An 11259-nucleotide genomic window follows, 5' to 3' on the forward strand; every position below is an offset into this window, starting at 1 on the left:
AAGATGGGCATAAACATATTTATCATAAGAAACCAATGGTAGACAGCTATCTACACATAATCTTTTTTTGGTCAAGACCCAACCTTACAGCTTGAGCAGACGGAGCAAGAAGGTGGCGTTCTGCACCTCCTGGTCTTCTTGGGCAATGATATCCGCCTCGTCGGCAACGGGAGGCTTGCCATCAACCGGAGCACGCTCATCAAGCGGCCGACGAACAGCCTTCTCAATAGCCGCGGCCTGCGACTTGAAGGCCTCGTCGAGACCAATCTTCTCCGGGTCCGAGAGGATGGTGTACTCCATCTTCACGTCGTCTGTGGGGACCAGACCGGCCTTCTTACGGAGGCGCTGGACACGGTTGATGATTTCACGGCCGATACCCTGGTGCGCCAGCTCCGGGTAAAGGTTGGCATCAAGAATTGTCATGACATCGGCGTCGGTATTAGGCTCCATGCCCGACGAGCCTGAGTCTTCCTTGATGCCACGCTTCACCACGAGATCACCCTCGACCAACTCAATTCCGTCAACCAAGATCTTCTTATCGGCGACGTACTTCTTAACATCCTCACTGGACAGAGACGGCAGAGCCTTCTTGACCTTCTGCACATCCTTCTTAAGCTTCTTGCCAAGAGTCGGCCAGTCAGCGTTGACGCTGTACTGGACATTGTACTTGGCCTCGTCGGTCGACAAGATGAGATCAAGAACATTCAGCTCCTCCAAGATGTAGCCCTCGAGAGACTTGACGTCGTCGAGGTACTGCTGGTCCTGGTGGATCACCACGAGGGACTTAAGGGGAGTCTTCAAGCCAATCGACTTGCGTTCACGGGAGATACGACCAAGTTCAATGACCTTCTGCATGCGTGCGACTCTGCGCTCGACAACCTCGTCGAACAACTCCTGGCGCACTTCAGGGAAGCCAAGGAAGTGAACACTGCGTGGATCCTCACCCTGAAGAGACTCGGGGATAAGCGGAAGAAGACGCTGGTAAATGTTGTCGGTGAGGAACGGAGTGAACGGAGCAAGGCCGCGGACCAAGGTGTAGAGAACCTCAAACAGGGTGTTCAGAGCATGCAGAGTGTCGTCGACACCGTTCTCACCCTTAAGACGCTTGCGGTTGAAGCGAATGTACCAGTTAGTGGTGTTTTCGATCAGCTCGAGCAGGCGAGGCACAACAGTGTACAGGCGGTAGCCAGCCATCTCCTCGTTGACGAAGATGAGCAGACTCTGGCAACTGGCTAGGATCCAACGGTCCATGACATTGGTGTTGGTGGTTTCTGCCTGCGGGTCGAAGACAAAGTCAACATTAGAGGCCTTCTTCAGAAGAGCAACCTGACCCTCAAAGAACTTGTAGCTGTTCCACAACGGAAGAAGAACCTTGCTGACAATCTCCTTGACGCCCGCTTCCTTGAACCGGAGGGGTTCTGCACGGACAACAGGAGAGTTGATCAAGTAGAGACGCAGGGCATCCGAGCCATAGCGGTCCATAATCAGGGAAGGATCCGGGTAGTTCTTCAGTCTTTTAGACATTTTCTTGCCGTCTTCAGCGAGAACAATACCATTGACCACGCAGTTCTTGAAAGGCAGCTTGCCGAACAGGTGGGTACCAAGAACGGTCAGAGTATAGAACCATCCACGGGTCTGGTCCAGACCTTCGGCAATGAAGTCACCAGGGAAGCTCTTCTCGAACTGTTCCTTGTTCTCGAATGGGTAGTGCTGAGAGGCATAAGGCATGCTACCCGACTCGAACCAGCAGTCGAACACCTCGCTAACACGGCGGAGCTCGCCCTTGCCCTGCTTGCTCGGGATGGTGATGTGGTCCACCTTATCGCGGTGGAGGTCGGTAAGCTCACCCTTGTAACCGCTCAGTTCCTTGAGCTCTTCGACGCTGCCAATAGCAACAACCTCCTTGAAGTCATCACTGACCCACAGAGGAAGAGGCGTACCCCAGAAACGATTGCGGGAAATGTTCCAGTCACGAGCATTCTTGATCCAGCTGGAGAACCGGCGGTCCTTGACAAAGGACGGGACCCAGTGGGACTCTTCAATGCCTTCAAGCATTTGAGGGATGATAGGAGTGATCTTCACAAACCATGAAGGCACGGCACGGTAGATCAGAGGAGTGTCAGACCGCCAGCAGAAGGGGTAGCTGTGAGTAATCTGGCTGTCAACGAGGATACGGCCAGTACCCTTCAGGTGTTTAATGATACCCTTATCGGCAGCCTTGACATGCTGGCCAACGAAGTCTCGGACTTCCTCGGTGAAGCAGCCCTGCGGGTCGACGGGGTTCGGGGGAGGGCGAGTTTCGTTGACAACGCCGTGGTTCACGGCAACCTGGTAATCGTCTTCACCAAAGGCAGGGGCCTGATGGACAATACCAACACCATCCTCGGCCGTAACGTATTCATCGTTCAGCACGCGGAAGCCGCAGTCCTTGAACTGCTCGTAGAAGTAGTCGAAGAGAGGCTCGTACTTCCATCCAAGCATGTCAGAGCCTTTAATGCGGTCGACAATCTTGAACTTGGCCTTCTTGGGGTCCTTGTAAATAGTTCGGAGCAAAGACTCAAGTAGGATGTAGTTCTTCTTGGTAGCCTCGTCGTAGATCTTCACGTACTCGAAGGCAGGGTGGGCACACAGGCCGGTGTGCGAGGGCAGGGTCCAGGGGGTGGTGGTCCATGCAAGTAGGCATGTCTCAGGGTCATCCACCAGGGGGAAAGTCACGACAACAGCAGGATCCTGAACATCCTTGTAATTCTGCTGAGCTTCGAAGTTGCTAAGAGGTGTGTTGAGGGCGGTCGAGTACGGCATGACACGGTAGCCCCGGTAGACCAGGCCCTTGTCAAACAGCTGCTTGAAAACCCACCATACGGATTCCATGAAGGTGGTATTCATAGTCTAGTTTCAAGAGCTGACCGTTAGCATGGATACAAATTGTCAGACGCATGCATAAAGCGTACCTTGTAGTCATTGTCGAAGTCGATCCAGCGTCCCAGTCGCTCAATGGTCTGGCGCCATTCCGAGGCAAATCGCATGACAATAGCCTTGCACTCCTCGTTGTACTTTTCAATGCCGATCTTCTCAACTGCCTCAAGACCAGACATGCCGAGCTTTTTATCGATCTCGTATTCGATGGGGACGCCGTGTGTATCCCAGCCAAATCGGCGCTCAACATAGTAGCCTTTCATCGCCCAGTATCTGGGAATGATATCCTTGATCGTGGAGGCCAACAAGTGGCCATAATGTGGAAGACCTGTTGCGAAGGGAGGGCCGTCGTAGAAAGTGTAGGGTTCGCGTCCCCGGGAAAGCTCAACTTGGCGGTTGAAGGCATCAATCTCCCTCCACCGCTTGAGGACAATATCCTCCTCGGCGGGAAAATCGATCGACATCTTGTGGGTTGGTTGCGACCAGAAATTGAGGGGCAGATAAAAAGCACACTGGCAAAATGTGGTGGGGTGCCTTGACTCATTCGAGGGCCCCTCCGCCACTCACCGCCTTCTACTATCTAGGTAGCGGATCTACAGTATGAAAAAAACAGACGACTCGGAATACGCGCCGAGTCGTATATTGATTGGGTTTTGAAAAGTGTCATGTATGGTCGAGACCTGTCCTCGCTATATACGGACTCGACAATGCACTCTCTACTCCTCGTCATCGTTCTCGTCCTCGTCCTCATCCTCATCCTCCGAGACTTCTTGTCCGAGATCCTTAAGCCGTTTCTAAAAGGTGTTAATTTCTTTCTTGGGGCACCTTGAGTGTAAATTAAACATACCTTGTCCTCATTCCTCTTGGTCTCCAGATCGCCAAAGACAATGAGAAGGTCATCCAATTCGGTCTGAGTAGCTTGACGAGCCTCGTCCTTTTCTTTGCATTCGGACTGAGCTTTCTCAAGTTGAGCCTTGATTTCCTTCAGCGCATCAGCAGCACCCTGCGCCTGTGCCTCGGCTTCCTTTGCCTTGCGCTCAGCTTCGGCGGCACGCGCTTCCAGTTCCGAGAATTTGGACTTGTAACCTTCGCTGGCCGTTTCCACATCTTTACTCGACTGCTCCTGGGCTTTGGCCAGGTCTGATTGGAGACTCTCCAGGGACTTTTTGAGGTCAGCTGTCTCAGATTCGTGTTGTCCCTTGGCTGCAGCCATTTGCGACTCCAGATCTTCGATGGTACTCTTGAAATCTGCGACTTCCGCCGCGTGCTCGGCATTGCCACCCTTGGCTGAGGATAATTCTGACTCTAGAGCTTCAATCTTAGACTTGAAGCCTGTCACGTCCGTCTCGTGCTGTTCCTTGCTGGCCTTGACTGCGGACAAGTTTGACTCGAGGTTCTCAATAGTAGCCTTGAAGCTCGTAACTTCTGCCTCATGTTGTGCTTTGGAGGAGGTGAGTGCAGACTCGAGACTCTGGAGCTTTTGGTTGAGATCTGAAATTTGCCCTGCGTGTCCTTCTTTGGACTGGCTGGCAGTAGACTCCAACTCCTGGATAGTCTTTTTCAGCCCGGCAACCTCACCAGCATAATGTTCCCGGACCTTTGAGAGTTCGGACTCCAGGTTCCGGATTTTCTTTTGCAAGCCAGCAACCTCCTGATCGTGGTGCTCCTTCACTTTTGCGCTCTTCCTTTCGTAGTCGGCCGAGGCCGCCTTCAATTGATTATCAATGGCACGAAGCTGCTCGCCGTGCTGCTTGAGCAGCTCGTTCTTCGAAGCTTTGTGCTGTTCATCCAGTTTGGACATCTCCTGCTCATGTGATTGCTGGAGAAACTGGGTACCCTGCTGTGCCTTGGACATATCGGCAGAGGTCGACTCCTTCGTCTTGCGATGATCCAGCTGCTCCTGATCTAGTCTGCGTTGAATGCTAACAAGATCACTCTCCAATTTCTGGACAGTCTGGCTCCGATCTTCAAGTTCGGCACGTAGAGAATCCACCAGTTCGCGAGAGACACCCTTCTCAACACCATTGGCCACGACGGAGATTTCGAAGCCCGGTTCTCGGTCAATGGCCCGAATCAACCGACTGAAGTTGTCTTTGAGGAATTCAACAAAAGAGCGGTCGAAGAACACTTCAGGAAGGCCGCCGTCAATCTGCCCAGCTGCCGTCTGGGGGAGAACTTCATAGTCCCGCACCAAGGGGCATTCGCGCAGTTTTGTGATCTTGTCAATGTACTGCTCCCTCCCAAGCTGCTCAAGAAGAAGCTTGTGCAGGGTCACTCGAGGGATTGGGGAATCTTTGGTAGAAAACTCGTAGATAATTCCAAGTAAAACGGTGCAGAGGCCGGGCACCAGCTTGCTAGGTACTCTCTGGTGTTTGATCTCTTGCAGAAGGGTCTGAATACTGCTTCCCTCTCCGAGAAGGTCATTGACAACGTCCGGGTCCTCGAAGAGCCAGCCGCAGAGAAGCATCAGATAGCCAACAGTGATTCTCTCGTCATCTCCACGTTGCAGACCAGTGATCAAATTGCCAACCACTGACTGAACACTGGTGACAACTTCTTCACCACTTTCAGCATCACCCTCGGTGACTTTCATGGCAGTTGCTTTTGCCTCCCCGTCATCGGAAATGAGGTGGAACATCAACACACAAGCCATCCAGACTTGGTATGGGTCTGCATTGCCACGGGACTCTGGAGCCGTGAGCAGCACAGACATGATGTTGGGGATTCGGTCTTGGCCGCTAACATGTCCATCAATGGCACGTCGAAGAACATGCATACGGATACCAGAGTGATGAGCAAAGAACGCCTTCATACATTCACAGGCCGCAAGACGTGCATCCAGCATGTTGTTGGGTGAAGGTTGAAGACTTAGTTTCAAGAATGCTTCGATAACATTAATTCGTTCTGGCTCCGCCGCATTGCCGTTGACAGTCGGATCATGAGGCACAGAACCCCAGATGACTTCGATGTCACCGAATCTCTCCTGCAGCGGCGAGTTTCCACGGATGAGATCAGCGCAGGCGGAAAGAGCCTATCTTGATCAGTACCATATAGAGCATAGGATAGAATCGAGTCTCACCTTGGAGGTAACATTGACGCTGAACTTCTGACCAAAGGCTACGCTGAGGACCTGCTCCGTCACGCCATTCTGCCAGAAGGCTGTCTGGTTGAGGGGCGTACCCACGCCACCACGAACCAGGAACAACTGGATAATGGCTAAAAGGCCCCAGACATTCTTGTCTCGTTGTAGAAGAGTCCATTGTGCAGGAGGTTCATCGTCCTCTTGCTGACAATCGATAAGAAGCTTTGTCACCTTCTTTACACATCCGGTCTCCCGGAAGAATGACTGGTTCGAAACATTGAATCGCAGTAGATTCGCGAGCAAGGAGAGGCAGTCCTCGACCACTTCTGTTCCATGTATCATAGAACCCTCCACTTCGATTAATGAGAAGATAATTTCAAACGCGTTTTCGAAGGCGACCAGTTTTTGCAGCTCTTCCGAGGCGGGGGTCAGGGCGATGAGAAGAACGAGGCCCTCTGCAGATCACGAATTGTTAGTAATGCCAACCCAAGTCAATCGAGTGATGCTCCATACCATTTCGAACAGGCTCTCGGATATCCGTAAGGACGCTGACGAGCCTAGAAATTCCCAATGGCGCCGTAAATATGCACTCTTGTGTCCGCTCCGGTCTCGCACTGCAGATGTGGGACATCAATTGGAGGGAATATAGGCGGGAGTAAAAGTCTCGGGTTTCAAGTAGATCGAGGAGAATCGTAATGTTGTCTTGTCGCTGCTCAAATGTCAACTCACTACATAGTTGATCTCTCGCGCTCATCGTGTCGCACCTGCGTGAATTCATCTGCCAACCACAGAGCTATTTCGTCGGATGCTTCAGGCTGTAGAGCGGTCAGCACATAGACAATCAATACTCAGCAGCATAGAAGTCACCGACACTTGTCTCATCTGGCGTGAATAGCATCAACAGGGTCTCGAGGACCACTTTGGTGGTGTCCACATCTTCCTGATCATTGCGCAGGCTGCTGATCAACGACCGCAGACCTCCCGAAGCTACAGATGCAGGATAAATCTTTGCAAAGCTTCTCAATCCTTGTATGGCGGCGCGCCGGTCTTCCAGTAGAGTTGCATTCTGCAGCCTACTGCTAAGTACATCGATTGTGTCCGTTGCCGTTTGTTTGGCCGGAGCTTGCGACTCGAGGATTCGGAACATCTCAGCTAGATCGCAATCTCATGGTCACCGCCCGAGGGCACAGGAGCTGACAGGCATCGAAGGGAGAAAAAAAGAGCAGAAAGTCGTTGGGTTGCCCCGAAATTAAAGTAAAGCTGGCCTCCGAAAGTGTCCAAAGGGGCTAAGGCCGACGGCCCGCTTGCAGAACGCCGACCGCCCGGAAATAAGAGCACTCAGTCGCAGAGACTTCCGCTTTCTCTCGACACCCACTTGCGCCGCGAGATTTCCTGCGGTTGGACTTGGTTTTTCTCAGTTTCTGTCTTTTTCCCGAAGGCGCGACTACACCGATATACGTTACTCGGTTTACGGAGAGAGCGACTGCGCCAGACGCCTTCCCGGTCTGCAGACGACCCTTTCGAACGCCGCGCCGAACCAACGAGAGCTGAAGCAACACCAGCTGTCGCAACGCCAAAATGGGTGTCCCTGCTCTTTTCCGATGGCTTTCCAACAAGTATCCCAAGATCGTCTCTTCGGTGATCGAGGAGCTGCCCCAGGAAGTGAATGGAGAGGAAATTCCGGTCGACACGACACGCCCGAACCCTAATGGCGAGGAGATGGATAACCTGTATCTTGATATGAACGGCATTGTCCACCCATGTACGCACCCCGATGGCAAACCGCCACCGGCGAACGAGCAGGAGATGATGCTGGAAATCTTCAAGTACACTGATCGAGTAGTGAACATGGTCCGCCCGCGAAAGCTTCTTATGATTGCTATTGGTATGCTCATGACTTGCAGTCCGTTTGTACCCCCGGCTCAGCAACTGATTTAGATCACTATTAGATGGTGTCGCACCGAGAGCCAAGATGAACCAGCAGCGCGCACGTCGATTCCGCTCCGCGCAGGAGGCCAGAGAGAACGACGAGAAGAAAGAGGAGCTGCAGAAGCTGCTCGACAGGCAACAAGCCAAGAAGGGTGCCGACCAGGTTATGCGTGAGGAGGTCGTCCAGAAGACCTGGGATAGCAATGTCATCACTCCTGGGACCCCGTTCATGGATATTCTCGCTGCTTCGCTGCGGTATTGGATTGCCTACAAACTCAATACCGATCCGGCTTGGGAAAAGGTGAGACTTGCGTTCGACCTCAAGGATTCGTGAAATGCGTTTATGCTAACATTTATCAGATGAAAATTATCATTTCGGATGCTACTGTGCCCGGAGAGGGTGAGCACAAAATCATGGAATTTGTTCGGTCCCAGCGCGCATCGCCAGAGCACGATCCGAACACCCGCCATGTAATGTACGGTCTTGATGCCGATCTTATCATGCTGGGTCTCGCGACTCACGAGCCTCATTTCCGAGTTCTGCGTGAGGATGTCTTCTTCCAGGAATCAAAGCCTCGGACATGTAAACTGTGTGGCCAGCCGGGTCATAAAGCTGAGGAGTGTACCGGAAAGGCCAAGGAGAAGAGCGGAGAATTCGACGAAAAGCAACACGCCACCCCACTTAAACCATTCATTTGGCTCCATGTCTCTGTTCTTCGAGAGTATCTGGCTGCAGAACTGCACGTTCCTCAGCAGCCCTTCCCATTTGACCTTGAACGGGCGCTCGATGACTGGGTTTTCATGTGTTTCTTCGTCGGAAACGATTTCTTGCCTCACTTGCCGTCATTAGACATCCGTGAGAATGGTATTGACACGCTTATTGCAATCTGGCGGGACAGCATTCCGGCCATGGGCGGGTATCTAACTGAGGACGGACATGTCGCCTTTAAACGGGCTCAGCTTATCCTCCAAGGTCTGGCCAAGCAGGAGGACGCGATTTTCCGACGCCGTAGACAGGCCGAGGAAAGAAGAGCAGCCAACGAAAAGAGGCGCAAGGAGCAAGACAAGGCTCGGAACGAAGAAAGGGCTAGCAAGCGGAGGAGAAGCTCTCCGCAATATGACAACAACCGACCTCGTGGTGGCGCCGGCGCCGGCGGTGATAATGCGCCCCCGCCCGGTCTGGAGTTGATTACCCCGGGCCGTGGACATCTATCCAAGGAGACCAGGGAGTTGACTCACAGTATGGTAACCAATCGTGGAGCCGTGTACCGCGCCAACATGGAGAACAAGAGCGCCGCTGCTGTGCTGAAGAGCAAACTCATGAAGGGCAACCAGGATGAGCCTGCCACCGAGGAGAATGGAGAAGCGTCGAATGACGCGAATGATGCTGAGCCGACTTCTCCGTCGGTTCTTGGAAAGAGAAAAGCCGATGAGACGTCTGAGGATCAGGAATCGGGCACTCCGGGCAGAGACTCACCTCCGCCGCCGCCGCCCAAACCCAAGGAGGACGAAATGCCGGAAGACACCGTCCGACTTTGGGAGCCGGGTTATGCGGATCGGTACTACGAGCAAAAGTTCAAGGTCGATCCCCAGGATCACGAATTCCGCCACAAGGTTGCACGTGCTTATGCTGAAGGTCTCGCTTGGGTTCTGCTCTACTACTTCCAGGGATGTCCTTCGTGGAACTGGTACTACCCATACCACTACGCTCCCTTCGCGGCAGACTTCGTGGATATTGGAGACATGGAACTCTCGTTTGAAAAGGGAACGCCTTTCAAGCCCTTCGAACAGCTGATGGGTGTCCTGCCGGCGTCATCCAACCACGCTCTTCCTCAGATTTTCCACCCTCTCATGAGTGAACCGGACAGCGAGATCATCGACTTCTACCCCGAGGACTTTGATCTTGATTTGAACGGTAAGAAGTTCGCCTGGCAGGGTGTGATTCTGCTTCCTTTCATCGATGAGAAGCGTCTGCTGGCTGCCATGCAGAAGAAGTATCCTCTTCTGACCGAAGACGAACGGAGTCGCAACACCCATGGTCAAGAGGTACTCTTGTTATCGGATCAACACCCCCTGTATCAAGATCTTGCCGCCAACTTCTATTCCAAGAAGCCCGGGCCCCCAGAGTACAAGCTGAACGTGCGTGTCAGTGAGGGTCTGGGTGGTATCGTTGAGCGCAGTGACACATACATCCCCCATGGCGCTCTGGTGTCGCCTTTGGAGGATTACGGCATGCCGAGTCTGGATGATGACCATTCTCTCACGTAAGTTTCAATCTCCACTTCTATTCGCCATACCTAAGCTGACAGATTCTCAGTGTCAATTACAAGATCCCCAAGTCCTCTCATATTCACAAGTCCATGCTTCTCCGCGGTGTGAAGCTTGCGACACCGATGCTGAACTCGGCTGATATTCGCGCGACTAAGGGCCGAGCCCAAAATTCCGGTCGCTCCTTCGGTGGCGCACCGCTGAATGGGAGGGGGCGAGGCGGCCGCATGGACTACGGACAATCAGACCGTCCGAACCCATTCGCCGCGCATCTCGACCCGCGTTACATGAACGGGCCTGCGCCCCCTCCCGGCATGCCGATGATGCCGCCTGGCTGGGTTCCCCCCGGTCAAGGCGGCGGTGACTATTCCCGAGGACCCCCTGGGCCTCCCCCGCGGTGGTGGGAATTATGGGTACAACCAGGGCCACCAAGGCGGCTATGGTCAACAAGGTCAATACAACCAGGGCCAATACCGCGGACACAACGGCGGCTATGACGATAACCGGGGCCGCGGAGGCTACCGTGGAGGAGGCGGTTACCGTGGCGGAAACCGGGATAATCACCGTGGTGGCCGAGGAGGTGGTGGTTATGGTCGCTACTAAGGGAAGTTAGTCACGGCACTTCTACTGCTGTATCTACAATTACCCAAGGGCAGTGAATGGTGGCGTTTCGGTCGGCGTCCTAGTCTTTTCAAAGTGTAAAAATTCGGAATATTGATTGCTTTTTCTGCATGAATCAGATCTCCCTAAAAGTAGAAGTCGTTCATACCTGGCTTGCCCAGGTTATGCGGTGGTTTTAAATATATGATTGAGTCCCCTTGACCTATCAGGGGTTCCGGACCACCAGCGTGAAAGCGTAATCCATGCGAGGGACGATCAATTATCGCTTTTCCGATGGGTCAACAACACGGACCCAAACGAGTAGAAGCCGTCGCCCCTCCGATCTCGCGGCAGTTTTGGTTCACCGCTAACCGCTTTCTGACTCGGTGCGGTCCAAAGAATTATTGAGTCACTCCAATCTTCCTGGAGTATCTCCAAGCATCTTCCTGGTCGCAGGGTGATCT

The 11259-nt window shown here is 53.1% G+C and overlaps 3 protein-coding genes across 3 annotated transcripts; 1 reads left to right on the forward strand and 2 right to left on the reverse strand.

Moving 5' to 3' along the window:
* Positions 1–84: 84 nt before the first annotated feature.
* N7498_005544 (isoleucine--tRNA ligase ILS1) lies at positions 85–3380 on the reverse strand (the record flags this gene model as incomplete). The annotated part of the gene is made up of 2 exons (XM_058452606.1): positions 85–2889; positions 2952–3380. 2 exons carry the CDS (start codon positions 3378–3380, stop codon positions 85–87), a joined length of 3234 nt encoding a protein of 1077 aa, XP_058309144.1.
* A 252-nt stretch (positions 3381–3632) lies between these two features.
* On the reverse strand, positions 3633–7145 carry N7498_005545 (uncharacterized protein; the record flags this gene model as incomplete). Its single annotated transcript, XM_058452607.1, has 6 exons — positions 3633–3710; positions 3764–5947; positions 5996–6453; positions 6512–6707; positions 6763–6813; positions 6870–7145. The coding sequence occupies 6 exons, from the start codon at positions 7143–7145 to the stop codon at positions 3633–3635; spliced, it is 3243 nt and encodes a 1080-aa protein (XP_058309145.1).
* A 431-nt stretch (positions 7146–7576) lies between these two features.
* rat1 (5'-3' exoribonculease Dhp1) lies at positions 7577–10798 on the forward strand (the record flags this gene model as incomplete). Its single annotated transcript, XM_058452608.1, is given in 5 exon segments — positions 7577–7883; positions 7948–8228; positions 8288–10191; positions 10245–10608; positions 10619–10798. 5 exon segments carry the CDS (start codon positions 7577–7579, stop codon positions 10796–10798), a joined length of 3036 nt encoding a protein of 1011 aa, XP_058309146.1.
* Positions 10799–11259: the final 461 nt, after the last annotated feature.

The sequence above is a fragment of the Penicillium cinerascens genome, assembly GCF_028974065.1.
Source record: "Penicillium cinerascens strain IBT 15544 chromosome Unknown contig_5_segment0_segment0, whole genome shotgun sequence".
In the NCBI taxonomy this organism is placed as follows: Eukaryota; Fungi; Ascomycota; class Eurotiomycetes; order Eurotiales; family Aspergillaceae; genus Penicillium; species Penicillium cinerascens.